The 27185-nt window shown below is 47.7% G+C and overlaps 1 protein-coding gene across 28 annotated transcripts in view; it reads right to left on the bottom strand.

Moving 5' to 3' along the window:
• The window catches only part of JAKMIP3 (Janus kinase and microtubule interacting protein 3), a 92868-nt gene that overhangs the window by 9909 nt on the left and 55774 nt on the right, over nucleotides 1-27185 (bottom strand). For 7 of the 28 annotated variants that reach the window (XM_074907987.1, XM_074907991.1, XM_074907986.1 and 4 more), the window contains 19 exons: nucleotides 26655-26774; nucleotides 26071-26217; nucleotides 25042-25173; nucleotides 24494-24529; nucleotides 23949-24008; nucleotides 22424-22552; nucleotides 20787-20915; nucleotides 18766-18849; nucleotides 15945-16007; nucleotides 15486-15584; nucleotides 14403-14501; nucleotides 14254-14313; nucleotides 11650-11715; nucleotides 11139-11207; nucleotides 10978-11055; nucleotides 6993-7196; nucleotides 6608-6673; nucleotides 5677-5718; nucleotides 3765-4923 (listed from right to left, as the gene is read on the bottom strand). In XM_074907987.1, coding sequence (XP_074764088.1) covers nucleotides 4555-4923; nucleotides 5677-5718; nucleotides 6608-6673; nucleotides 6993-7196; nucleotides 10978-11055; nucleotides 11139-11207; nucleotides 11650-11715; nucleotides 14254-14313; nucleotides 14403-14501; nucleotides 15486-15584; nucleotides 15945-16007; nucleotides 18766-18849; nucleotides 20787-20915; nucleotides 22424-22552; nucleotides 23949-24008; nucleotides 24494-24529; nucleotides 25042-25173; nucleotides 26071-26217; nucleotides 26655-26774 — 2052 coding nt within the window. In that variant the 3' untranslated portion in view covers nucleotides 3765-4554. Of the gene's footprint in view, nucleotides 1-3764; nucleotides 4924-5676; nucleotides 5750-6607; nucleotides 6674-6992; nucleotides 7197-10977; nucleotides 11056-11138; nucleotides 11208-11649; nucleotides 11716-14253; nucleotides 14314-14402; nucleotides 14502-15485; nucleotides 15585-15944; nucleotides 16008-18765; nucleotides 18850-20786; nucleotides 20916-22423; nucleotides 22553-23948; nucleotides 24009-24493; nucleotides 24530-25041; nucleotides 25174-26070; nucleotides 26218-26654; nucleotides 26775-27185 lie in introns of those variants that run through there. The other 21 variants (XM_074907995.1, XM_074908004.1, XM_074908006.1 and 18 more) reach the window with 18 other exon arrangements.

Below are 27185 nucleotides of genomic sequence, written 5' to 3'. Positions count from 1 at the left end.
CGCTGAATGTGTACGTGGAGGATAAGGACTCCTGTTGGTTTTCCCTACGCTGCTGCGAGCGGCACACACGAGGCAGCCGAGGCTGGGAGCTCCGGCCCGCGTGTGCAAGGCGCGCCGGGGAACGGCCCCTTCCCCTACAGGGGTCTCGGTGGGGATTTGGTCTCAACTTGGGGCTCTGCTGGGAGCCCGCCTGCAGTTTTTCTTCCTGAGAAAGGTGTGGGGTGGCACCCCTGAGGTCTTGGGCTGGGAGGGGGGCAGACGTGACACAGAATTGCTGCTGCCGCGCACAAACCTACCGGATGTTTACGCGCCGGGAGAGCTCTTTGCTCCTTCTCAGGGCTGCGAGAACAGCCGTAGGAAGGACGCCGCGCACAGACACCCCGACCACCGAACAGCTGCGCGGGCTGCTTGATCACAGAGATCAGGGACATTGTCCCGGGCACTGCCCTCCTTAACCTGTCCAGGACGCACAAGGCAAAGCCGCTGCTGTAGAAAAAAGATGCTCTACTCGGAAGGAAAACCTCAGCAGGTCTGCTTCGAGTTGTTTCCCTGTGGGAGTTAGTAAACCAGCAAAAAGCAGACTCTTCATAATCTGAGAGCTCTCCATGATGGAAGAGCTTTCCCAGGCGGGCCTCAGAGCTCCGCAGTGCTGAAGCCATCCGTAAGCACCAGCGACAACAGTGCTCTTGCCCCAGGACCTCCGCCTCGTCTCATCTCATCTGTAAATTCAGACTGACGTTGTCATTTCTGTGCATTTCAGTTTGTAACAACCCCTGAAACATTAAAGCAGAAATACTGTGTAACGAGACAACCCATGCTTTTATATAAACTGACAATTATTAATCTGCTTGGAAATCACTTTATTATCACTGAACCAAATTCTGCTCTTTACCAAGATCAAGAAAATTACACAAGATTTACAGCGCAGTAAAAATGAGCAGCCTTTGAATCCTTTCCTCTACATCTTCCCAGAAATGCCGTTTGCTCAATGGGAGTCTTCCCATGCCTTGAATTTCCCCTACACAGTTCACTTCAAACAAAGACGTTTTGGGTCATCCTGCACAACACTTGCCAATTAGCATTCTAATAATGTAGCTCATTAGCCCTATCGCTGTACCCCTGTGAAGAAAGCCATTCACAACCCCTTTCAGAATGCATGAATATATATATCGAGAGAAGGCAGCTGATAGAACGTTACAGGAAAATTTAAGCTCCAGTAGCTCATCATCTCCCCTGTGGATCATTTCTGGAAAAACACGCTGCTGACCTTAAAAAAACCCAACCTCTTCTGACAACGAAAGCACACCAACGAAACAGAACAATTTGATCATGGAATCAATATACAGAGTAATTTAAAAAAAAGTAATTATCTACAAACCCAACGGGTTCAGTGGACAGGTCCAGCCCTGGTGTAGAAGGGGGTGACCCCCAGGGGCTCTGTAGGCATTTGCCAGGGGAAAATGCCACCTGCCCTCCTGCTCGCGCGTTCCATCCGCAGAGAAATAGAGAGATCAAATTCTGAACACTTGAAATTGGTGTTTCTAATTGCTGCCTACAGTAAGAAATATGTTGTATATTCTTAATTAAAAATGTCAGTGCCGCTTCTAAACATAATTTATACCGATGTATGAAAGAGCAGGGCTGGAGGATCTGCAGACAGGGGGGCTGCTTCTGAGCTCCTTGGCCACGACGAGCCTGAGGCTGGTCAACATCCCTGAGAGCTCTGGGGGGAGAGGCACCTCCCCGTGCTCCTGCAGCCTCTCTCTGTCCTTCTACACTGAAAACACTTAAAGAATTTTCTTTTAATATTAATATTTTAAATGTTTTGATTAAGATTGCAGTTGCAGTACTATCTTCTATTACCAGTAGGAAACTTTTCCAGTCAGGAAGCAAATGGATCACTAAAGAGGTGTGATCCTTCTTCACAGAGGGAATATCAGTTTGTAAGGGTGAGCACGGGGCCTCTTCTGTCGCTCCAATGTTATCTGTGTCAGTCTTCAGTTTAACGTGGGTTAACACCTAGTGTGTATTTATCAGGAAGCTATTGTGTGGTGGTGATGGGCAACAACTGCTTTTGCTCAGACTCACGTGCTTACGGACCCCTTCGAGGACCCGTCTCCAAGCTCCCCGTTTTACACACGTGCAGGCACACACACATTATGTTTGGGAAAACTTTTCAGCTATAAAGGGAATAATTGCATCGATACACCGGAGACCACAACCTGAGGAAACCGGCGGCGGTGGCGTGGCCCTGAAGGCTGAGCAATTTTCTAATTTTACACTTAAGGGAGATCAATGTTTTGTGTTAAAAACACGTTCTTAATGAAAAAAACATTTACTTGAAATCTAACTTTCTGTTGAAAAGTTCTTTCAACAGACCGTTCAGAAAGCCTTAATTACAATCCAAAGCATTTTTATTTCCCTCCTTTGACCGCATTAAGGTTTTTTAGGTCACTAAATGCGTAGATCTCATTGATCTTACCGCCCAGGAAACGCCAGCCCCCTGGGGACAGGCACGAAAGATTTGGACCACTCTCCAAAAACTAGCAGGGCTGAGATGTACAGCTGCATGTTTCAGGAGGAGTGTGCACCATCGAATCTAACCCTGAGCGCAGATCACCTCAGCGAGCACCACGTCAGACAAATGATTTCTAAGACTTCCTGCGTGCATCCCTCTGTCCCCAGACATCCTGTGTCCGGTTGCTTTGAGGAGCAGTAATCTCCTCTAGAGCAGCAAATCAATAACCTCCAGCCAAGCACCTTAAGATCTGAGGGATGTTCAAACTCAGATTTGATAGACGTTATGCTTAGAAAAAATTTTGGGGAAAAAAAAAAAAAAAAGAAAAAAAGAAAACTGACGGGATGAAGTACAGCAAGACAATTCCTCCTTTAAAGCAGAAACACGTCCTGCGAGAGGTATTCGCTGTGAGAGGCCTGACCAGTCACAGTCACCGTAACAGGTGCTGGGACAGCCCCAGCAGAAGTGAAGCGGCCTCCAGGCAATACTGCAAGTGCTCTGATTTGCCTGTTGACTGAGTTATGCCAAGCATCATCCACAGGAGTGACTCAGTTCTATTCCAGGGGGTTATTTTTCTGAAATTTTAGTATTTTCCCTCATTTTGGCCAAGATAAATTTGTCCGGCAAGCATTGGTCTTTCTAGGCACACCAGGCTCCCCCAGGCTGGGGTAGCAGCGATCTCTCACCAGCTCTCTCACTGGGTTCCAGTCCCCCATTGAACATTCCCATATTCTTCAATATTCTAAAAAAAGGCGACTTCAGATAGCGCTGGGGTGACTGCTGCTGCTGTCCCCATCATGTTTACCAGCCAAACAACTCATGACTAGCACGAATTTTTAAAAAAGTGAAATTGTGAATTAAAATACTTTTCTGAATTTATTTTTTCAATCCAAAGTGAAAAATATTTTCACCTACTGCATTAAAAATATGTATTTTTTAAAAGCAGCGTGATCACTTGCTGTTCATACAAATTTGGCAGTGTATTTCATTACCTGCCTAGTAATTTTTTAAGAGTGACCATCAAGTTAGAATCTGTGATTATATCACACCAAAATTCAACACCTAAGTTACTGAAATGAAACAGTGATAAATGTTTACATCAAGACTTTGGTAACTTCAGAGTTTTCTCTGTGTTACGATCCGAAGTATTTTAACCTCAGCAAGAGAGACTAACGGCCGTGTAAAGGAGGTTCCGGGGTGTATATGATCTATAGTAAGCAGGTTTCCAGTTATCAGCCCGTCTTACCTGCCAGGAGCTCCGGCGCTGCCTCCGCACTCCCAGGGGATGGGCAGTTCCTCACGGCGCCCGCTCCGGGGGTGCTGCTCCTGGGCCTTCCCGGGCAGCCCGGCTCTGGGGTGCCCGTGGCTCCCCTGCGCCCAGTCGCACTCGGGGATTTCTTCTGGGCTTCCCCTCCTCCCCCTGTTTTTCTAGAGGCCCCATCTGCCTTGCTGGGCGCGGGCTCTGCAGGACTGGTGCCTCGTGGTGACAAGATCTTCTGTCCCCTCTCGCCGCCTCCCCCAGCCCCGAGCGCGCGGATCAGGGATGATCTGTTTTACTCTTTTCCAGGTCGAACTTTTTGCTGGGACAATGGTAAGCCTTTCGTCAGCATCCAGGGACAGCAAATTATAAATTATTGTGCCATTTTTCTCATCAGGCCATGGTCTACTGAAAACTCTCCCAAAAACGACAACTTGATCTGTAGAACACAGCTTCACGTTCTTCCCTAAAACTGGGCTTGTGGGATATTCAACCATCGGACGTACCCTGCGTGACGAAGAAACACCTTGGGACAAAACACTTCATTTTCATTCACATTTATCTTTTCATGAGTTACTCCTCTGGAACTCTTCCTAAAATCTTCTTTCCAGACAGATTTTTAAATAACTATGGATAACAAATATAAATGCGTGACATATAAAACAGGACACGGTCACTTCTACAGAGAAGCAATGTACTACCTGCTTAGCAGGGAACCAAAATATATTCAGTTTATCTGAATTAGTATACCGCTCCTTACGTAAAGCTGAGAGCTATTTCAAGCAGCAGAGCCAGGACTTCCACTGAAGGTTAGTTCAAGCAGCAGAGCCAGGACTCCAGGGAGGAGCCTGTGGCTGGAGGAGAGGGAGGGGGTTTCTGGATTTCTTCTTTGTCGGCTTACTTGTAGCTTTTCAAAACACTCAGTCAGAGATTTCAGTGGTGCAGATGTCACCTGTGCAGAAATTTCCACGTACCCTAGTTCAGCTTCAGTCAGAAAGGGACAGAAAGATTGCACCTTCCATCGCCAGTAGCAAAATATGAGAGATATCTGGGGGTTTTGAAATGGCAATGTCTCTTTTTCTGTCTTGGTAATCAATGCTGTCTGCCTGTTGATAGCAACAGAAGCAATTGGAGCTTCCTCAGTAAGCTGAAACAAGAAAAGATATAAAGACAAGGATCAAAGAAAATGGTATCTGGGCAAAAATAACACACATGGAATTTCTGTAAGGGTGATATTTATATCTTCATTTGAATTGTACAACTGATAAAAAAGGATTCATGTCATATTCTTTTGTCACTGATGCCCAGCAGGGAATGTTCCCCTCAATGCCATCCATGACATGGGAATTTCTGCCATCTCTGGAAGCACACACAGATTGGCAGTTTATCTCCTATTTATGTGGCAAAAGGGGGGATTTAGGCAATATCCAGGCCCTCTGGCATGATGCTTGGAGAAATACGCATTTCTAAATGACACGTTCCTCCCCAAACCACTCTGGCTGCTTAGCCTGGAGGCAGGACAAGCTGACACAAGAGGTTCAGCCCGGCTGCATGTCAGAGCCCAGAGCCCAGCCAGCAGATTTCCAGGGATCTCCAGCAGGGATCAGCTGGAGCAACCCCCCGTGTAGTCAGAGGAATAAGCACCGACTGGGCCTTCACCCTATTCACTGGAAGTTTTACTTTTAAGCCTGCTGTGTTCTTCCCTTTCCTTGTCCTTCCCTCCAAAGGAGGAAATTCTGTTTGAGCAGCTTTTAGACTGCTGGTGCCTAGGTTCTATGGTTTTTTTTAAAGGCTTTAGAGATTTCCATTTTGGGGTCACCTGAGGCGCCCAAGAGACCCCCCCAGTACTGCTGAAGCATCCTCTGATGCTTTACAAGAGGAGAGGTCACCAGGGGCTTACCTTCTGCACGTGGCCTGAAGGACTATGACCAAAGAATGAAAGCTAAAGAGAAAAATAAAAACAAAAATAAAAACTGAAAAGGGGAGGGAAGAGAGGAAAAAATGGAAGAGAAGAAAGAGAATCAGAGTTTACAGTGTGTTTAGCTGAGAAATAAGCTGTGGTTACAGACAGAGTGCAACAAAACTCTCAGTTGAAAAGAAACATAAAGTGTGAAGTAGGTTCCGAGGGCTCGGCTCAGCCCGAGCCCCCGCGTCCCTCAGACAGATGAGAGTCATCTCCTGCCCCAGCGGAGCCCAGCCCAGCCACAGCCAAGGCCTCAGGAAAAACGGGGAGGAGAAAATCAGCCGAATTCTTCTGATACCTCAAAATACCCCAAACCAACATTGCTAAGGTTTGGGTTTAGTTTCAGGTGAAAAGTCCAGCTCAGCCCCTGTTGTACCTGAACAAGTTCTCCCATGGCAATTTCACTAGAAATAGGTGGGTTCAGATGAGGGTAATTTTAGGGTAAAATTGAACAGTTACGGCTGGGCTGGAGGAAGCTGGATGACATCAGCCACGTGCGCTATTGGCACGTGCAAGTGCTGGAGACGGGAGGGAGAAAAGACCCCGAGCTCCTTCCCCAGAGCAGGTGCTGAGCTCTGCCCTCGGCTCTCCACCGCTCCCTTCCCAGGGCAGACGGACCCCCCGGCCCTGCCCAGACCTGTGGTTCGGACTTTACTGAAGGACAACAGAAGGAAAGACTCAGTGTAAGCTGGTAATCTTTCCTTCTCAGAGGGACTAATGCCAATGGAAAATGGGTTTCCTGGAGCGCTCTCACATTAGCTCACTGCACTAACAAACACAAACTTCCTATAAGTTTGTTTTCTTAGCCAAGGTGAAATGAATATATGGTCATGTGCACATACAATAACTTTCATCTGCATTACCTTACCTTTTCCTCTAACTCTTTTATTTGTCTTTTTTGGCCTTCAATTCTTTCTTCTAGCTCTTTAATTCTCTGTCAGATGTCAAATAAAAAAATATTTATTAACCAACCAAATACAGATGTACCCAGAAGACACATTATTTTTGGAGATATAAATTGTATGTGCTGTGCTTCTAAAAAAAGTTGGGTTTTGAGCTGTAGGTGAGCTCTCTGTGAATGCATGACAAATTAATGAAAATCAAGATGCTCTGTTTGCAAGGATCATCCAAGGCACATCCAAGCCTGGCCCCAGGAGCAGCCGTTTGTGGTACAGCTCTATGAGGAGAGGCTGGTGCTCACAGGTCGGGGGCCGTCCCGCCCGGATCCCGCCGTGCCCGGCAGCGGCGCCTACCTGCTGCGCGTGCTGAACGAGCTCCATCCTCTCCCGCAGGATTTGGGCGTCCCTCTCCCGGAGCTCGCTCATGACCTGCCGCTTCCATTGCTCTACGGCGCTCTTCAGTTTCTCTTTCTCCTCTTCTGAAAGAAGTTCGGAAATTTTGGCTCCAGCTTCTTGCTGCAGGGCATCATAGAGCATGGCTTCTAATTCCAGAATTTGCTAATCAAAAACAATATAAGGCTGTCAGCTTGACCTTGTCTCTGGTCGGATGAGGATTTTGTGAGGAACTGAAAACCCTACCCTGGTCAGGCAAGGGGAGTGGTGGAGGGGCTGTGTGCTGAGCCTCCCGCCCAGGACTGTGCAGAAAACTCAGTCCTGGGGGGAAATACTTCAGGCTGCTTTTATGCTGTGGGGTTCTGAGCTGCACTGGCACCGGGACGGCCCCTTGCTCAGCCTAACCTGCCTCAAAAAGTATGTGGGTGTCAACTGCTCCCTTCTGGAGGTGGGGAGATGGCCGTGGGGAGAAAAGGCAGAAAAAAAGGAAAAAGAGGTTCATAAAAGACTCCTTTTGTGAGTTACGTGTTTTTTTAAATTCAGTGTTCAGTCTCTGGTTCACCTTTCCCAGCTATTGGTAGCAGCAGCAGAGGATAGGGCACCAGTCCATCCTCCTCCAGAGAGGAACGACTCCCTGCTGCGTGCTTACAGCATTTTGTACCAACGAGCTTCAACGTGTGAAGGCGTTTCCAGCTCCTCCTCTGGCAGAGCTGCCAGCTCCAGGAGGCTTTATGCTCAGATGAAACACATGTGGTAGCTGGCCTCTGTTCCTGCAAGTCTCAGGCTGCAAAGCCTTTACTGTACTGCCTCAGAAAATGTCTCTCACACACAGGTGGGTGCAGCCTCCAGGTTTACTGAGATGTAGAAGTGTGTAGGAAATGGACTGGCAAGGCTTCTGCAGGGTCACCAAGGGCGGCACCCTCCCAGGGCAGGGGACCTTGCCGGACAGTGCCTTCTGCTTCAACACCCAAGACAAACGCTATTCCTCATGCAAGCCAAAAGCGAGCCAAAAGCTTTTTTCAGCAAGTTTGATACAGAGCAAGAGACAAAGCAGCAACTGACGGCACATTTGCACACCCTCTCCAAAGCTGGTGGCATCTGGCAGAGCTCTCCGTGGCCTCAGGAGAACGCGGCTGCACTAGTGCAGCTTGAACCTCTAGACCTCTGTCTGAAAAAGCCACAGATGCCTGTTGTGATAATCCAGCACAATTCAACAAGTTTTTACACCCGAGGCTCCTGGTGCTGTTGTCTTACAATGGTTTAGCAGAGCCAGGAGAGAAGAGTACAAGCACTCACAAGAATAACACCCTGGCAGGAGTTAGGGGTAGTGATGGTGACTGAAAGACAGTAACCGTGGTGTCTCTGCAGGGAAGATCAGATCAGATCTCAGAAGAAAATTCTGCTTTCCCTTTTAAAAATAACGCCAAGGTCCTTGCTAACTGTAACTTCAAATAACGCTGTTATTTGAAACACAGATTTCTGTTGGGCCCCAAACCTCAGTGATACAACCGCTGTCCCTCTCCAGTTATACTGGCTTGTCAAGAAGGAAGAGAGTGGGGAAATTCATGGTCTCCAGAGCAGCAGCGGTGTCAGGAGTCTCTGCACCAGCCAAGTGCTTCTCGGAGCAAAATCCCCAGCCAGCAACCAAAGGGAGTGAAAACCCTGCAGAAAGCTCAGCAGTTACAGCTGTTAATCTTGTTGGCTGCAGTTAGTGAGGGAAGATTAGCAGCTCCTCATCTCAAGGGCATAAAGGAAACAAGGATGGAAACAAATCGTACATCGCAGAAGAGCTGTTGCCACTTGCATTTTGGGCAGAACGAAGCTTTCTTGCTGTTTTCAGGTTGCACTTGTGCCCAGGAGTAGAGCCCACCCCTTTGCCTGGGGACACTCGCATGATGCCTTTAAATACAGGAAAATGCAAATAACCCTCAGCGAGCCCTGCACAGCTGGAGCACCGTGTGTGACACTGGTTCCCTCTCCGCGAGCGGCAGAGCCAAGGAGCAGCGAGTTTTTCCTGGATCCTGCAGTAAATCTGGGACCTTGGGCTGCCTGTGCAAGGGAGAGGGAGCCAATGGGGAATTTCACTGAGGGCAAATCCCGGGTTCTGCCCTTGGGCCACAAACACCCCAGCAGGGCTACAGGCCTGGGGAGGAGTGGCTGGAGAGCTGCCGGTCAGAGAGGGGCTGGGGGGGCTGAGAATGAGCCAGAGTGTGCCCAGGGGGCCAAGGAGGGCAACGGCATCCTGGCTTGTGTCAGCACTGGCGTGGCCAGCAGGGACAGGGAAGGGATCTGAGCCCTGGGCTCGGCACTGGGGAGGCCGCCCCTTGCTGAGGGGGTTCAGTTTTGGGCCCCTCACCCCAAAAAGACCATTGAATGACTCGAGCGTGGCCAGAGAAGGGCAACGGAGCTGGGGCAGGGTCTGGAGCACAGGTCTGCTGGGGAGCGGCTGGGGGAACTGGGGGGGTTCAGTCTGGAGAAGAGGAGGCTGAGGGGAGACCTCCTGGCCCTCTGCAACTCCCTGCCAGGAGGGGGCAGAGAGGGGGGATGAGTCTCTGGAGCCAAGGCCCCAGCGCCAGGCCCCGAGGGAATGGCCTCAAGCTGCCCAGGGCAGGGTCAGGCTGGCTCTGAGGAAGGATTTCTGTGCAGAAGGGGCTGTTGGGCGTTGGAATGGGCTGCCCAGGGCAGGGGGGAGTCCCCGGGATCCCTGGAGGGGTTGAAGAGTCGGGCTGAGCCAGCGCTGAGGGATCTGGGGGAGTTGGGAACGGTCAGGGGGAGGGTCATGGTTGGGCTGGAGGAGCTGCGAGGGCTTTTCCAACCCAGATGATTCTGGAATTCTGACACAGGGCTGCCAAGTAACCCAGTGCTGCGCCATGGCCCCACGGCCGAGCCCTCCTGCCCACACCAGCATGCTACCAGGACTTTCAAGCGATGCCATACGACTTTTCCCACTCTGCTGCTGTTGCAAGTTTCCATAAATCGGAGCATGCGGATGTGTTTCAGAACTCGCCCAGGACACAGGGGATCACCTCCCTCAGGGCTTATCTTTGAAGATGAGTCCTACAGGCTCAGCCTTTGGCTGCACCAAACAGCTTCTCAGAACAGCTGGAGGCTGCGGGAGATAATGTGGCTCCAGGGCTGAGACTGCAGGCAAGGGGCTTGTGTACTCCCGGGGTTTCCACTGTGCATGGGCGTTGTTCCCGATACAGCTCAGCATCTGGCAAAACCGGTCTTAAGAATCATCCTTACAGGAACAGAAAGTGTGCTGAGTAAAAGCTCCCCCAAATGGTTTGAGATACAAATAGATAACAGATATCCAGAAAAAGAGACAGGAATACTCATTGCTTCTCAGAAAGCGTAACTGTGCTCAAGATTTAAATGGAACTGAAAGAAGTAAATAAATTGATATGAAAAATGATGCCTTTATGTCTTTTGTGAGGATGTATTGAACTTCTCTCTAACTGAAGGAAACAAGAGGCCAATGACTGACGAGATGGTTGGAATGGCTTAGGATCAGCTAATGACGAACCTGACCTAAAAGCAGCTTTGTTTCAAATCCACAGAATCACCTAACGCCTCCAGCTGGTTTGGTTACAGAGGCTGTAATCTAAGATCTAAGGAAATGTCTAGGCTAGAATCTCTATTTTGGAAGGAAAAGAGAAGTTAGTAATTTTCTTATTGATTTCTTCGTTTACTGAAACCTCTGCTAAATAAAAAATAAACATTCAGGTCCTGATCTTGCAAGGACCACGCAAACACAAGGAACTCTGAACTCATCATCAGTGCAGGGCACAGGGGAGTTGGCTAGAATGCAGCCTCGTTAGTCCTGGGGTCACACCACAAGCAGGACAGCCCGCAGCAGGGGGTTTTTCTAAGAGGAAAGACCACCCATATCACACGAGAAAGTTAATCAAGATGTCAGAGTTCAGTCAGGACCGATTCTCCTCACCTTGTGAGCCTGGTCCAAGGACTGTTTCCTGAAGTCGAGCTCATCGTCCAGGTAGCCCTTCTGCTTGCTGAAGAGCTCCTGGGACACAAGGCAGAGGCGTCAGCGCCGAGGCCGCAGCGCCAGGGCCCTCCCCGCCGCCTCGCTGCCCCGTCCCTGGGTACCTTTTCGTTCTCCAGGTCCAGCATCTTCTGCTGCAGCGCAGACTCCGTCACTTCGATCTGCTGTAGCCACTGCGCACGGAAAGGGAGAGCGGGGCTTCAGCCCAGAGGCAGCACGGCTGCGGCTGCCCCTGGGACTCCAGCGTGCGCCAGCACACACTGCGGGTGCTGAGTTAAATTCTCTACACAACCGGGGAAAAATTAACTACAGCATTACATTTTTTTCTTTTATATATACTGGTGATGGAAAAAAGCTTTACTACAAGCCTAGGCATTTACCTTCTAACATTGCTTTGCCAATTAAGTAACACTTGAAAATAAGCAATGTCTGTCTCTATTGCCTGGATGTCACCTGTATTTTGATGAAAACTAGCCCAAGTGTACTGCCACATAAAGAACCAAGGCGCTCTGTGATGGAGCCATCATTCACATCACCAGTGCCCTCAAGTGGGCTGTTCTGAGGGGTCAGGTGCTTTCACACACGTTCACTGAGGAGTGATGCAGTTGTTATTACCTTTTCAGCCAACGTGAGGACTGTCCTTGCTTGTATGACAACTACTTGCTCTTCGTTGGTCAGATTCTGCACCAAAAGCAGAACAGAATTACAACAAATCCCAGTGCCTTGTTATTAATCCACTACTGGGGCCACTGCTGTATTAAATTAATATGAAATTAAATATGTTCAAGGAACAATGAACTAAGGCAAAGAAAACCAGTATTGTAATGCAACATTGTTGTGAAAACAGTTGTAACTATTCATGCTGAATTCTTATCATACATATAGTTAATTTCTCTAAAATTCCCATATTTACCAGAAAAAAGGTGACACTGATCTATTTTTACCCAACAAGGAATACACACACAGTTAGACAAGACAAGATCAAGCTTAGCATGATGTGCCACTGAGAAACGAGATGTGGTCTTAAGTCCTTCAGTTCACTACCAGCACGGTGGGTTAACACACAGTCCTGATTTTGCACGGCCAAGCCATGATTTTGGAAAACATTTAAGACATTAGCTATTCAATCCATGTTTTGTTGCTTTTCTAAAAAACTCAGGTACTGAAGCTATGTTTTGCATTTCACCCCACTTTGCTCTTCCTCTGACCACATGTGGAGCAGGCGAGGTGAATCCTCCCAGGCTGGGCCCCGCACCGGCTGGGGTCAGAGCGCCAGCAGGGCCACCACGCTGAACTCGGGTTTACCCCGCGTGGCTGGGCACAGGGAGCGCGCTGGCCGGCCGGGGTGGGAGCAGGCTTCTCCCGAGGACCCTCAAAATTATCTCTTCCATAGCCGTAAGTAATTTTTTTTAAAACAAATTACGTTACATTAAAAATGCAACTGTCCACACAGCATAGGAATGGTGTGTTTTGCTGTTGGGAGAGCAGTCCCCTGCCCCGACCCTGCTGCCTGTGAGGCAGAGGAGGGCAGCTGTGTGCCTCAGCCCCGCTCTGTGCCTCTCCCCAGACACCCCATACTCCACAGGGGATGTACTGCACCCCCCCGACCTTCTGCTCTGCTCCCGAGGGCTCTCTCAAGGCTTTGCCTTACTCAAAGCAGTATTTAACTCAGCGGGAAGCAGCTAGAAGCTGCCGGGGGGGGGCTTTACAGAAACCCAAGTGGGAAAATGCACAGAAAAGGACAGAATCCTTAAGAGATGGGTTGACCCAATGCTGAGGGACCTGGTGCAGTTGGGAAGGGTCAGGGTGAGGTTCATGGTCGGGCTGGAGGAGCTTCAAGGGCTTTTACAATCCAGATGGTTCTGGGATTCTGTGAATCACTCACACACAGGCAGGACACGGGTTCACTTTCCCAGACTCCCTCACAGCCAGATGTGACAACGTGCAGCCATGGGGCAGGTCTGCCACCGGTGGCTGAGTCTGTGATGTCAAGCAAGTGAAAACAGAGGAAAAAAAGGTGATAACAACAGTCTACTGTTAGCTCAAAACTATCTGAGTTGAGAACTGGGAACTTCCCTTGTGTCACATCTGGAAGTTAGTTATTTTATGTAATAGGGAAAACAAATCAGAAGGAAAAAACACTACAGACTAGGGATCATTAATATCAATAAAGAAGCCAAGAGGAAACAAAAGGGAATAGAAAATGTGAGAAAAGATCACTTTTTCTGTTCCCGTTTGTGCCCAAGTTGCCTGTTCAGGACACTGTTCCAAATCACTCTGCACAAAACTAACCTGACATTAATAATTCCACTGAAGACGTTAGTACAGGGATTAACAGAGAGATGGGCATTAGCTCTCGGCACATCAGCAGGATCAGTCTTAGCTCATCAGTGATTAAACTTGTATTTTTTTTTTTTTAATCTTTGCACACACAAGATCTTAGGATCCTTCCTATTTCTGCCAGTGTGAAAATCATTAACTGCAGGGTTAATGATCCTGGTCCCGGTCCAGGGGCACAGGGAGAGCTCAGGGGATGGGGGGGCCCTTCTGCAGAGCCAGTGTCAGTGGGGGGGTCTCCCAGGGAAGAACCCTGCTGTGAGCAAGGGCTCTGCGAGAGCCTGGGCTAGAGAGGGGCTCTGCTCCCTCTGCCCCTCACAGCACGGGGGCTCTGGGGCTCTGCTGACAGGGGAGGGGACAGGGAGAAGAGACAAGGCATGTACCTCTTCTCTATACATAACTGTATGTGGAATGATTCGCTTCCATTTGCTAAAGGAGAAATACTTTCAAATTTCTTATTATTTGTTTCTTCTTTTCATGCTGCTGTTGGAACTTTCTGTTTAATACCCTGGTTGCTATCGAAGGTTTATAGATTATTAGACAAAATTAAAGCACATGGCTGCTAAAACGCAAAAGCAAAGCAAATGAAAAGTAAGCAAATAAAGAAACCATGTGGGAACAGTGGCCAGACGAAAACACCAGTTTCAAAATATTTTCCAAATCATCAAAAAATGAAAAGCTGTTTGTGCCACCAAGCCCCTGCACGGCTCTGATCAGACAGCTGTTAACAGAACCTTAAAAAGCCAGAAAATGCTCAGGTGGGAGCCCAGTCTCTGACCACGGGGAGGACAGGCTGCGCAGTAGCAAACCAAGAAGGCTTTGCTAACTTAACAGGAGGACAAATATTCACCAAAGCATGCACAATTTATTAAAGGAACATACACTTACGGCGTTATCCCCTAAAATGTCCAATTTTTTCATCAGCTCTGATACTACTATGTCCTAACAAGAGAGAAATGGAAAACCAGGAGTCAGAACAGAGTGTCTGATTTTATTTAGGGAGAGGAAAATAGGAAATGAGAATCCCTTACTGTTACACCTTCTGCCTCGCAGTAGACTTGGAGAGGGCTCTTCCCCTCTGTAAAAGGACCGTGGTGGAAGTTGATGGCAGGCGACCGTCTCTCTCTCTCCTGAAACGACAACCATGGCTTGGTGACCCACGACCTGTGTCACAGGTCACAGCTTCCCCGAGAGTGGGGCAGCGTGGTCTAGCCAAGGCCGGCGCTAAGCCACGTGCTGCTGAGCTGAGCTGAGCTGAGCTGAGGGGCTTTGCTCCAGGAACCCCCCCTGCCCACCCGTGGCCACTCACACCAACAGCCGGGGCAGGAGCCCTTCCTCTGCCAGACCCCAGGCTTTTGTGAGGGCACTCGGGGCTGAGAGGGAGCACCTCCTCCTCCCCACAAAGCAGGGTCGATTGATTCATTAACACTGCGAAGATTTTCCCACCGTGCTTCTTCACTGGGCAGCGGTCACAACCACTTACCTATTACTTTGACTACATAACATATTTGAACAAAACTATAGACTTATGCCTAGTGTAACATAAATAGCATTTAAATTCTTGTAAGTGGCTGCTTTGTCAATCTCCCTTTGGAGAATTTGGAAAACGGTTTCCAAGAGCTTATAGATTCTGTTTCTACAGGTAACACTACAGAAAAGAGAAGGCTGAGTGGAGTAAACAGAGCGGTCTAGGCCACGTGATTCCTTCTCTGCTGGTTTAGCCAGAGGTGAAATGCAGCAGTGATTTCTGGCAATGCAAAAAGAGTTCCTTTTTCTTTCTCACATATGATCTGTTCTGGCTTTATCTCTTTGCATTTTCAGGACAGATGGAATACCGTAAAATGTGTATCTACATCATGAGCCGATCTTCCGGATCTTACAGTTACCCAAGGAGTGAGAGTGCCAGAACAACCTATCGAGAATACCAGTATTGATCCCTGGGTGCTTGTTTGGTTTTTTTTTTCCCCTCTTTTTCTAGCACTTTGTACCAAACTCTTTGGTCGCGTTCAGGGCCATGCAACTCCCCAGGGTGAAGCTCCCAGGGCTTCGGTGCCCCGGGCACGGCTCGCGCCGCCCAGCGCAGGCGGGAGGACCCGGCTGCCACACGCGCTCACTTCAAGCTCCAAGATCCTGAACTCCAGGAGCTCGTTTTGATCCTTAACGTCCTGGACGTCGTGTTTTAAGCGAGCTTCCTCCGCTTCCATTTGTTTTATCTGGAACACAAAGGAAGGCGTGTCAGCACCCTCTGCAGATGCGCCCAGCCCACCGGGGAGGTCGGGCTCAGCGCCAGCGCCCCGGCCCCAGCCCGGCCCTGGGCCAACACGAGTGGGGGCTACAGCAGCAGCGCCGGGGGCACGGGGGGCTCCTCCCCACAGCCACGTCCTCACACCGGGACACCCTACGGGGCAAGAGGGAACGCCAGGAAACCACTTTTTCTGACAGGGCTGTAAGGATCTTGCTATTATAAGCCAATAATTTCCCGTAGAGGTTTATGATACAGATGAAAATATTGCACCTCCTGCAGTCCTTAGCTACAAATATTATTGGATAATATGAAAAGAAATGTTGAACACCTTTTCTACCAGTTCTTGATTTCTTCTGTACAATGCTTGCTTCTCCTCAATCCACTTCATGTCCTGGCAAGAGAAAAGACCAATATTGTAGGTGAAGCTGGCAACATTTAGCCCACAGTAGCAAATATTTCATTAAATCACACATCCAGAGGGACAAAATAATATTGCATATGAAATTGTAATTCCATTATTTCCAACAATATGAAAGCTCACCCTTTCTGCCTTATTTTAACAGCCTGTGGTATACAAACAGCATAGAAACATTCCAATGATTAAAAACCCCACTCTCAGATAAAAGATTTGTTTGCATTAAAAGGGATATTTCTAGCTATGAAGTTAATATAAAATTTCAATTATACTGAATACAATACAAGTTATATGTTTCTGAACACTAGGCAAAATAAACTTTACCCTGAAACGAATTTCTTAGTCTGGTGGATATATAAAACCACAGAACCCAGAATGCTGTTTATCAGCAAGGTTAACAATAAGATGAGGTCAAGCTGGAAAGGGTAAGGAGCCAATGATTGAGTATTATCATAAAGTTCTCAAAAACCGTTTTCTGTTTCTGGGGTATTCTGTTTTTTTGTTTGTTTGTTTGGGTTTTTTGGCTGGAAAAGTAAGACACAAGCCAGACACAGCCTGGGAAGGTGTCTTGTACTTCCAGCTGGGGGTTGGATATTTGCAGTCTGTGACACTTCATTCTCTGTGCCTGTTTCTTTGTCACCTTTGGCTGCCCCTGTGAGAGCTGGTTTTAAACTCTGTACTCTCCCAGTTTAAGGTGCATTTTCCTTTTCACGTTTTCCTCACTGTGCTACTTTATGCCTGTCCCTGAGCTGCAGCCAGGACGGCCTCGCTCACCCGAGCCGTGCGGTGGGCTCAGGGCACTGGGCTCGGGGCGCTGGGCTCAGGGCGCTGGGCTCGGGCTGCCCCCCCAGCTGGGGCGCTCCTGGCCATGGGCGCAGGGTCCGCCCGCCCCGCGGCACCGTGCGGCTGCATTCAGAGCCACCCAAGCAGGAACTCCCAACACCACCTGGCCTTTTCTGTTTGGGCAACATCACGAGGGAGAATTCTCTGACACTGGCTAGGCAAGGACATAGAAAAATGGCAAATATTTGGACTCAGCACTGCAGGCCAAAGGGATGCAATGGCAGGCAGCAGGCAGGAGTACAGCTTGGTCGGGGCCAGGCACTGAATGTCACCCACCAAACGCTGCAGTGGCACCCAAACCTGCCCAGGGCTGGCTTTGCAGAGTGCATCTCAAGGTCAGGCCAAGGTCAGACTATGGAGCCAGCTTTGAATAAGCCAGTCATGCGCAGGCAGACACCTTGCAGTGAATTCAGGAATTAAAATTACCAGGTGTGAGCCTTAACACATCAAGGCAAAAATAAGTCACCTTAATAATGCCTGACGGCATGAAAACAGCAGAGCTCAATAGGTGTTTGGGTGAATGTGATGAGCTTCATCTTAATCACTTAGACTAGATTTCCTAGAGTGCAGTTTCATAGATTATTCAATTCTATTTCAAATAAATCCTTTTTGAAAGAACGACTGAGGCGATTTGACAAGCTATGAACAGGCTGCATGGAACTACACAAACAGCTGAACCAGGCACTTCAAACAGCCCTAATACACAAATCTACTCTGAGTTTAAGGAAAGCATTCACAGCAAATGTTTTCACGTGGGGAGAACCACTTTGGTTTTGTTGAAAATACACAGCCTGTGTGTGCACGTCCTTCTTCCCTTGAAATGTTTAACCACTTTCTAATTTAACACCTGCTTTTCTCCTTTTCAGAAAGTAAAATCTTGTGGTGCTACAAGGAAAGCTGCTGGCATGGAAAGATTTCTTGTACATTTGCTAAACAAACATTTCATTGGGAAATAAATACTCTTCCTTTATTTTACCTTCCCAATTTTCTCCTAAGCATCAAAGATACTGGTAGTTTATGAGGTTTTAAAGTAGACCAACTTCTTGCCAAACGCAATTGTTTTACCATGATACTCTTTCATAATACTTTCTCTTTACCACAATACTATATAAATCATCAAAGGGATAAGGGAACTGGCCTGTTATTCACGGATTTAATTTTCAGGAGATGCATAATAAACCAACACAGAGCAACTTTGAGCTGGGGGCAGCGAAGGGCTAGAGGAGGCCTGGCGGGCTGTCAGCTGGGTGCTGACCAGAGCCTGTGCTCTGGGACCCCGGGAACTCATTTCCTCTCTGGCCGCGCGGAGAAATTCTCAGTGTGCTCGAGGCCTGGGGCACCCGCTTTGCCTTCAGGTAGCGAGTTCAGGGACTCCTTTCCCAGGCGACTCGTGCTCTCCCTCACCACGAGGCGTCCTGCCCGCTGGAGCAGCTCAGGGGGTGCTGCCTGCAGGGGCCAGCACGGGAGCGCTGAGGGACTCGGGGCGCTGGGCACTGGTGTTCGGTTACTGCTCCAGGTGGATGTGGAGAGGGGGATTTCAAAATGTTTGCTTGACTCTCCTTACAACCAACTAGACCGCACGTATTAAGGGCTTTCTTTTCGATTAATTAACGTGCTATTGAATGAGCACTCCACAGGTTCCACTGAAGCCTGAATCAGGGGTGCGGTGGTGATGGGGGCTGTGCGGGGCAGGTGACGGCAGCCCACGGACAAGGACGGGAATTGCTTCCCTAGCACGTCTGCTTTGTGTGAAATGAGACAGCTACTGCAAAGTGGCATCGGGGTTATTGTGCCTACATCAACACCCACCAGCACCTGCAGCACTAGCGGCAAGGCGACCAGGCAGGTCTCCAGAGCCCCTCCCACCCCCACATGCAGGGCAAAGCCTTACCTGCCCCTGCTCAGCCAGGGCCTTCTCCAGGTCAGCTATCTGGGCCTGAGAGCGGTGTATTTCTGCTTGGAGCTGCTCACGTGTCTGTGGGACAGGAGGGGAAAAGAAAAAAGTAATAAATCAAACCTCCTCTAAAAGACAAAAGCTAACACAGGTACAGAAAAGACTTAAAACATCAAATACTTTTAACAAATAATTTTAAAAGTTCTTCGGCAGAATAAATTCACAGCTAAGCACGTAACATTAATCATAAAAAGAAGTCTGTGAGATAGGATAATAATGATGAGACTTAAGATTAATGTAAACAGCATCCCACGAGGCAGACAGCAGGGCAGCAAACCAGAAAATGCTTCTTACAGCTGGCAACGAGAGTCTGCAGTGTGCAGCCTTCCCTCTCCTAGGGCAAGTGTTTAAAAAAGCCAGTGTGAGGCCAAGATTCAGTTCTCCAGGAAGGCAAATAAAAATGATTATGCCACAACTCTGAGCACACCTGATTCCTTTAAATGTCTCATGAGTTAAAAAGCTCAGAACAGACCCTACATACGTTACTGGCAAACTGTTCCTCCTTTCACATTCACACCCTGTCCACGGTCTTAATGCATCATGTGTCATCTTTTACTATACTTGTAGCTTCATCTGTATTTAAATATACAGCACCTTCCTACCCGTGTTTTCTGGAGAATAAATGTAATTATTATTAGCTGGTTTATTCATTAAATATCATTTTATGGAACATTTTCTTTCCTCAAACCATTTACCTGCTATTTATCTTGTTATTTACAGTGAAAATGATCTTATTTGCTTGCATGACCTGCGATGTTCTCACTTTTTGTCTCACTACGACAAAAGTAAAATCTAGTAACCTTTCAAGTTGAGCATGTCTTCTTTAATTACGGTTTTCTTTACAGGGGCAATCCCTAACACTTGGGAACAGAGCACATGCTCCTGGGGATGTTACTTTTACTGCATTTGGGGCATCCAGAGAGAGAGGGTTTGTGGTTCTCAAACAGGGAGGTCGCTGGGAGACAAAGGCTGCTGCTAAATCTGGGTGGCTGAGAGGTACTCGCCAGGGGAGACAGTGGTGAAATCAGCAGTTAACTCTTGGAATTATTCAGTGGAAGAAAACCAGACTAGTTATATAGCTAGGAAAGCCAAAATACTACTGTGAAGGTGGAACTGAGCTAGAGGCACCTGGCTGTTCGTTTGTCTGGCTGGGGCCAGGGAGCTGCCGGCGGCTGGGACAGTCCCAGCTCGGTGGCAGGTGGTGCTGGTCCCACCGGAGGCACCACTGACGTGGCACTGGGTGATGTGGGGGTCTCCCAGCACCCTCACCCTCTCCTCCAACGACTGAGTGTTCCTGGATAACACGTCCACACAGCAGCACAGAGACAAATTAAGACTTTGCAGTTACATTTCTCCTACTCGACTTCAAACTGTTAGCCCAGAACAGAATTTGTCCCTTTATTTACTGGATTCAGCCCTGCATTCTGCGTGTGAGAAGTCCAGCCAAGTCCTTGTAATATACAGCATACTCATAATAAATATCACAGTTTGTGCCAGATGTTTGAAGCCACATGGTCTGGCATAGGACACTTTGGAATTTAGTTAAGAAAAAGAATCTCAGCTATAAGATTTCTCAACATTTTATGAGGAATCATATCATCTCACAGAACCCAGCAGGAATGAAATACCAGGTATAACATTTAAGGCAATCTGTCCTAAATTTTTATAGAAGAGCTTAATTGTAAGGATTTCCCATAAAAATTATCTCGGAATTTCTCCTGAAGTGCTCAGAGGTGAGAAGACCAGGCCGTGGTGACGGTGGTTCCTGCCGCCCAGCAGCACTGCAGGGGGATGCTGGACGGGCTGGTGGAGGCAGAGACCCCAGAGCCCAGCCGACTCCCGGCCCTGCACCCCTCCCAGCTTGACCCCAGTTTAGCTTGAAAACAACCTGAGCAAGTAAACTGGAAACCCCCACACAATTACAATCCTTATTTTCATGTAATATAAGCCATTTAGACCTTAACTTCTCGTTCTGCATCCAATGTTCCTCCGACCTGTTCTTGCAATAGGGCGTATGCTCGTTGCAGAGCCTGGTACTCCATGGTCAGCTGCCGAAACCGCAGTTCTGTCTCCTCCTTGGCCATGCCCTGGAATGAAAAACAAAGATGTGTTGCACCAGTTGCTTTTGTTCCTGCAATAAAAATAACAACAACAAAAAAAGTGGGCTGCTTCTAAAAAATGCAAAAATTATTAATTTCAAAATGCAGTTGAGAAGCACGGTACTAAAGATCTTGTTCACGTGCTCTCAGACTGTTTCTTCTGTCCCTTAAACATCTCTTGCTTACACCTGCTTCAACAAAATCCAATACAGAAAAAAAAGAGAATTCCCCTCGCCTTGGAAAGAAAAAACCTTGCCATCCATATAACAGAGTAACGAGAGAATTGCCCTTTATTATTGTACCAGGCAAAGTCATCACATTTAAAGGTGGAAACACTGCTTTCTTGAAACAACAAAAGATTTCCAATCTGGAGAATAAGCTAAGCCTGACAGTCTCACTCAATTATTAAAACACGAATCTAGAGTTAATACTTGTAGAAATGGTAACATCAACATGAAAAGAGCCCTTCATCTTCTTCACTTTCCTTACAACATCCAGCACTGAAGGCTTTCATGTCAGGTTGACCGGAATATTTCATTTGACATGAAATGAAATTATACTGCTGGTTGCATGCATAAACTGTGCACTATCTGAACAGGGAAAAAAAATGTCAATACAAGAATGAAAAATAAATAGGCTCATACATATAAAAATACTTTCAGATTCCCTGTGGTGCAACACACACCTGGCAACTGGTTGTGTAACTTTTATGATGGAGACAGGGGTTCTGTAGGTTCCCTATTAACAGATGTAATTACAACCCCTGGAACGGGTGAAATGGAGGTGAAAAGTTGCAGGCAGCACACCAGAAACAGGCTGCAAGTCCTGACTAGGAAATTTTTGTTTATTACAAGATTCTTGTTAAACCCAGAAACATGTAACGGTGCAGTGATCTGACACACTCTCAGGAATGCATTTGTAGGGAATTCCCTGCAAAATACCAGGAATAATCACTTTTATTTGTATCACCAGCTACTCCTGCGTGCTCTGCATTCAGAGCCTCCAGAAAAGCCACGACCTCAATATACTGGTGAGGAGACAGCCTCTCCTCTGGAGACTGGGGCTTTATGTGCCTGCTGCCTCTGCTTCCAGACACACAAACCTCACTGCTCACGGCTGCGCCCTGGGCCGAGGTCGAAGTGACAAACAGAAGGACCTGAACTAACCTCCATGTGCACAAACCTGCAGTAACTCGCAGTGTGAACAGGTCTTCCTGGGGTCATCCACCTTCTCAGTCTCTTTAGACCTCCAGCCTATAAACCCATTATCAATCTAATATCCTTAGGATTTAATATTTCCAGCTTGGCTAAAAGTTGTCAAATTACTGAAGACTCGAGATCCAGAGATATCAACCAACATGCACGGTATGAAATTTAACATCAATTTAAAATTTTCTGGTCAGAGATGACAGATGAATGATAGAACAAACCAGGAATTTTGTTAAGAATTATCAGCGAGGTTTCAAAACAGAGTAAGACATAGCTTTTGATGAATACCTCTTCCAAGTCATCTTCAGGAGTGCAAGGGGTTTGATCTGTCCGGTCAGTTTGGTATGAGATAGAGGACCCGTCAGACTCCAAGGAAGCTTCTTCATCGTAGCCGAAAAACGTCTCCACCACCGGCTTCTGGCAGAGAGAAGGGGTGAGCGGCGCGGCCGTGCCCCACGGCCTGGGGGGCAGCGGCGCCCTCGGGCCCGAGCTCAGCTCTGCACCCTTCCAGCGGGCACATGCTCACCCCGGGGAGCCGCGGGCCGGCTGCTGGGACCCCGCTGCTGCTCTGGCAAAAACTGCTCCTGCTCTTTACAGTGTCTACACACGAAGTGTTCTCACCCCGTGACAGTGCTCTGACAGCTGAAACTTACTGCAAGCCCTGCGCTGCCCTGTTTGCTGTTGGGTGTCACAGTGTGCACCTCAGAGCCCCTGCCCCTTTTCCATGCGTTTCCCCCCGATTCTCGAGCCAGCAGGGCCCCATTTTTGCTGCCTTGTGTGTTCACCACAGCGAGAGGTGGGACTTGTGCATCAAAATGTCTTTGTTATTCCCTTGTTGTCACAACGTCCCCCCTGTCACTACCGCAACTCGCACACGGAAGGTTAAGATTTGCAAGAAACGTTCTAGTCGAAAATGTGAAGTTATGCACCACAGCGATGTCTTTACAGTTTAAAGAAATCAATTTTTGCACTCAAAGCTGCTTTCTGTTTAAAAGAGTGAGGGTAGTGGGGGTAAAGAAAGATTTACTCTTAAAAGTTTGAAAGTCAACGAAGACATTTCAAACACAGTTCTGAAGTATTTTTAACTGTTGATTTGCAAAAACATTTATAGATTTTGGTTTTTGTTTTAATTTGCCGTGGATAACTTTCGAAGGAGACAAAACCTAACTCTCTTTGAAAGGCTCGGTTCCCATTTGCAGGAGGATGGGAGTCAAGGAGTTCTCTCACATCCACAGCAATTCCTCATTTATAGATTCATTAGCTCCGGCGCCACTTTAAGTCGTCACACGTCGAACACAGCTCGCTCTCAGGTCCCTGACATTTACCTTACGATGTTGTTACAGCACTAATATTTATATTAACATCCTGCCAAGCATTCATTAACTAACATTTCTTTTTTCCCTGAGCTCTAACCGTTGCTTCTTGTAACCAGCAATTTTTGCATGTTACTAAACTCCATAATGAATTATTTACAACCTACATATGTTTCCAGGCAGTGCCATTAAAAGATCATTTTGAGATGTGTTAATTCATGAAATCTGTCTCATGTTAAGACCGTCACACGCCACTGAAGTCCCAGGGGATCGCTCGGGGCACACACAGAGTGTGCAGACGGTTCCCCCACCCCTACCAGATCTTGTCTGAACACCCCGACACAGGCTACGAACGTCCCTGCTACACAACCCAAATTTAAGATCAGGACCCGTCTGCAGACCCTGGAGAACGTTCCCCCCCGTGGCTCCGAGGCGCACAGAGCACCCCGGGAAGCAGCATCCCCATCAGCATGTCAGGACACGAGCTTTATTTTTTTTACCTTAGGAATTCTTGTCATTTTTTTCCTTTGCTTCCTATACCTTAACAGTTTATCCCGTTCCTGAAAGAATCAGATACACACGTTAGCTGTTTTCAGAGAGCTGTTATTTAAATTAACTATGTCAGTACTAGCAGTCATTGGGCAGTCAAGAAATAGTAACATCAATGCTGGCCACTGCCTCAAAATGAAACAGCCATGCCTTCATCAGACTCTGAAAAATATGCAATTCCAGAGATGGGGGACACTCGCTGTTGGTCATCAGGACAGAGTGACCACGCTGCCTTTTGCCTCTGGGGTCATCCTAGTGGTGACAAAAAAAATCTTTCCTCTCTCACCTGAGCTTCCCTCTCCACTAGCACTACATGTTTCTCTGGTGAACAACTGCAGAAATGGCCTTTGACAACATCTATGCTTAGAAAAACACTGTTAGCTTGGTGCCTGAATGGAGCTGTAAGTGACAATAAACACTATTACACCCTACGTGCTTTTCATGAACAGCAATTTAAAGCATACGAAGATGAGGATGAAGTTAACGTCACTCTTACCATGACACTCTTCACATAGCCAGCAGTTTCCAGTGTCTAATGAAGAAGAGTGAGATAACGTCAGTAAGGGTGCAGACTTAAAGAAAGAAACAACAAAAAAATGCAAAAGACGGTATTTTCTGGAGTATTATGATTTCAGTATTTTCTGTTTCCATATTTTTGTTTCTATTAACCAAGAAGCAAAAGCCCAAACCCAACGTTGGAGAAGACCCTCCCTGTACTCAGCAATCTCTAGCCCTGGTGCTGTCTCCAGCTCGAGGAGCTCTGACATTTCCTCTGGCAGGGGCAGGATCCAGCCACCACCGTATCTACTGGACGTGCTGCAATGGTTCTCTCATGCGAGTGCAGTGTAGATTGAAAGGATTTTCCCAAATACTATTGCACAGATCACTTACATTCAGTACAATTTCTAGCAATCACAGAAACACTCCCCCGTCCCACTGACGCCCGCTGTGCCCTGAGCTCACAGAACCCCGAGCACCCCTTGTTTAACCCTCCTGCTATGGCCTTAGTCGACCCTGCATGAGAGCGGCAGAACTGTACCTCACCTTGGAGAGCTCATCAATGATATTTTGCTGTTCAATAACTTGTAGTCTCAGGAAATCAACTTCTCTTTCTTCCTGGCTGTGGTCAAGGTCATTTAAAGAGCTTGGTCTCCTGATGGTTCCAGCTCTCTGCCTCTGAAAGAAACCCCCAGGGCAGAAGAGGAGCCATCAGGCTTTGCCCAAGGTCAGTCAGTACCCGACCCTTCCTGCATCCCCTCTAACAGCCCTCCTGGCAGCTAGCCTGCTTCGCTTTTGCTGAGCCAGACTGCAGACATGCGGCTGTTCCTGCGCCTCAGGCTGCTGCGGGAAGCTGGGGTCACCAGGGAGGGCAGCGGGCACGGGGGGCCACCACCCCAAAGACGGGGGCCAGCAGCCGCTCAGCTGCACCTCCTCTTTGGTTCTGCCCAGAGCTGTGCAGCTTTCCCTGCAGCATAACGAATTCAGAGAGCTGGGGCCACCACCACTTCTCTGCGGGATGCTCTCAGCATTTCCAACCTGTGGGGAGGAGCTCAGCCCTGCTGCACTCATGCAGTGCCACGGCTACGTGCTGCCAGCTAGTGCCTACTAGCAATATTCCACTGGGAAAAAAGGGAAGTGCACATTTCTGAGGGACTGTGAGGTGTCTCTGGTACAAAAGTCCAAGGTGAAGTGGGGCGATCTGTGCTCAGGTCGAAGCTGAGCAGCTGGTGATTGAACAGTCTCCCAGTCCAAGCTCACCACCTCTTCACAGAATCACAAAATCATCTCACTTGGAAAAGACCTTCAAGACCATCTAGTCCAACCATTAACCTCACACTGACTGTTCTCAACTTTTCTTCAGAACTATTTTTTTTTAAAGCTAAACCAAAAGATTCCGTGTAAAACAAAACATGTTCTAGCCACAAACCACTCCGTAGTGCACCGCAGAACATCTCAGCGAGCACTGGAAAGGGGAAAGATTCCTACTGAAGTTGCAAGTCTGGGACAATGCCTGACTCCGCCAGCCCTGTAAGCGCTAAATTACACGTTCTCTCTGAGCATACAGACACTTACCATTGCTATATTTTCTTGCGTTACAAATTTCAATTTATTTTCCATTCGACGTAAGGCATGTGACAATTCTTCATTCTTCCTACTAAGGCGTTTATTTTTGTCCAAAATGGGCTTATACTGACTTTCAGCTTCTCTAAGACGTTTTAACTGAAAGATTAAGAGAGAACGAACACCTCTGGAGTTGTTATTTTTCCTCAAATATATGAATAATTTTCTCTAACTACGACACTATCAATATTTTCTCCTAATACAAAGCAGAATCTATCAAAACCTGGGCATTTTCCATGGGGAAGCAGACCATTCCTCCTTCATGAGGCATTCAATCTGTGCAACAAGTGTACCATGTGGGGAATGTTTGTATTTTTCAAAATAGATAAAAATAATTCTGGTTAATGCCACCTGAAAAATTCAGAGACGAATGCGATGTGGCATAGTACCAAATACAGCGCGTAAGGAGGAGCCAGATACTCCTGCAATGATTTCTGACTGGCACAGGAGAAGGTATCTGGGAATTCTGGGGGCGAGGCACCGCCAGGACAGCGCGCCCACGAGCAGCCACCGCCGCGCCTCGCCGCCGCCCTCACCAGCTCGTTTCTCTCCTCCGACAGCAGCGCGTTCCGGTCCTCCAGCTTCCTGATGATGGCACTCAGCTCAGCGATTTTCAGTTGGAAACGCCGCGCATCCTTTTCATCCAACTGCTGTTCCTAAAACAAAGATCAACTGCAAATAACTGTGCATAAGGCTACAGGCAATATCAATACTTTTCAAAGCTCAAACTTTTTCTTATCCCAAATCCAACCACTTCAAAACATTACAGGGCAGAGTGTAACCTACGTAACCTAACTGACCCCTGAAAGCTGCAGGATGAGACCAACGGAAAGTCAGGAGTGAAAATGTAACAAAGTATGCAAATGCAGAAGTATGTATATGCAAATACAAAGTCACAAATGGTAAACTTGGAAATAGAAAAGAAAATATCAAAAATTAAGGCAATGTTTCCAATGTATGCCACTGTTGAACTGAGTGCTTCAGACACATCACCCACTCTGAGGCCTTTGTTATGGAAAATGGTATTAAAAATACTGAAGTCCAACTGGGGAAAATCCATGCAATCA

The sequence above is a fragment of the Athene noctua genome, chromosome 5 (genome assembly GCF_965140245.1).
Source record: "Athene noctua chromosome 5, bAthNoc1.hap1.1, whole genome shotgun sequence".
Taxonomy (NCBI): domain Eukaryota; kingdom Metazoa; phylum Chordata; class Aves; order Strigiformes; family Strigidae; genus Athene; species Athene noctua.
This window is presented reverse-complemented; position numbering and strand designations above follow the sequence as displayed.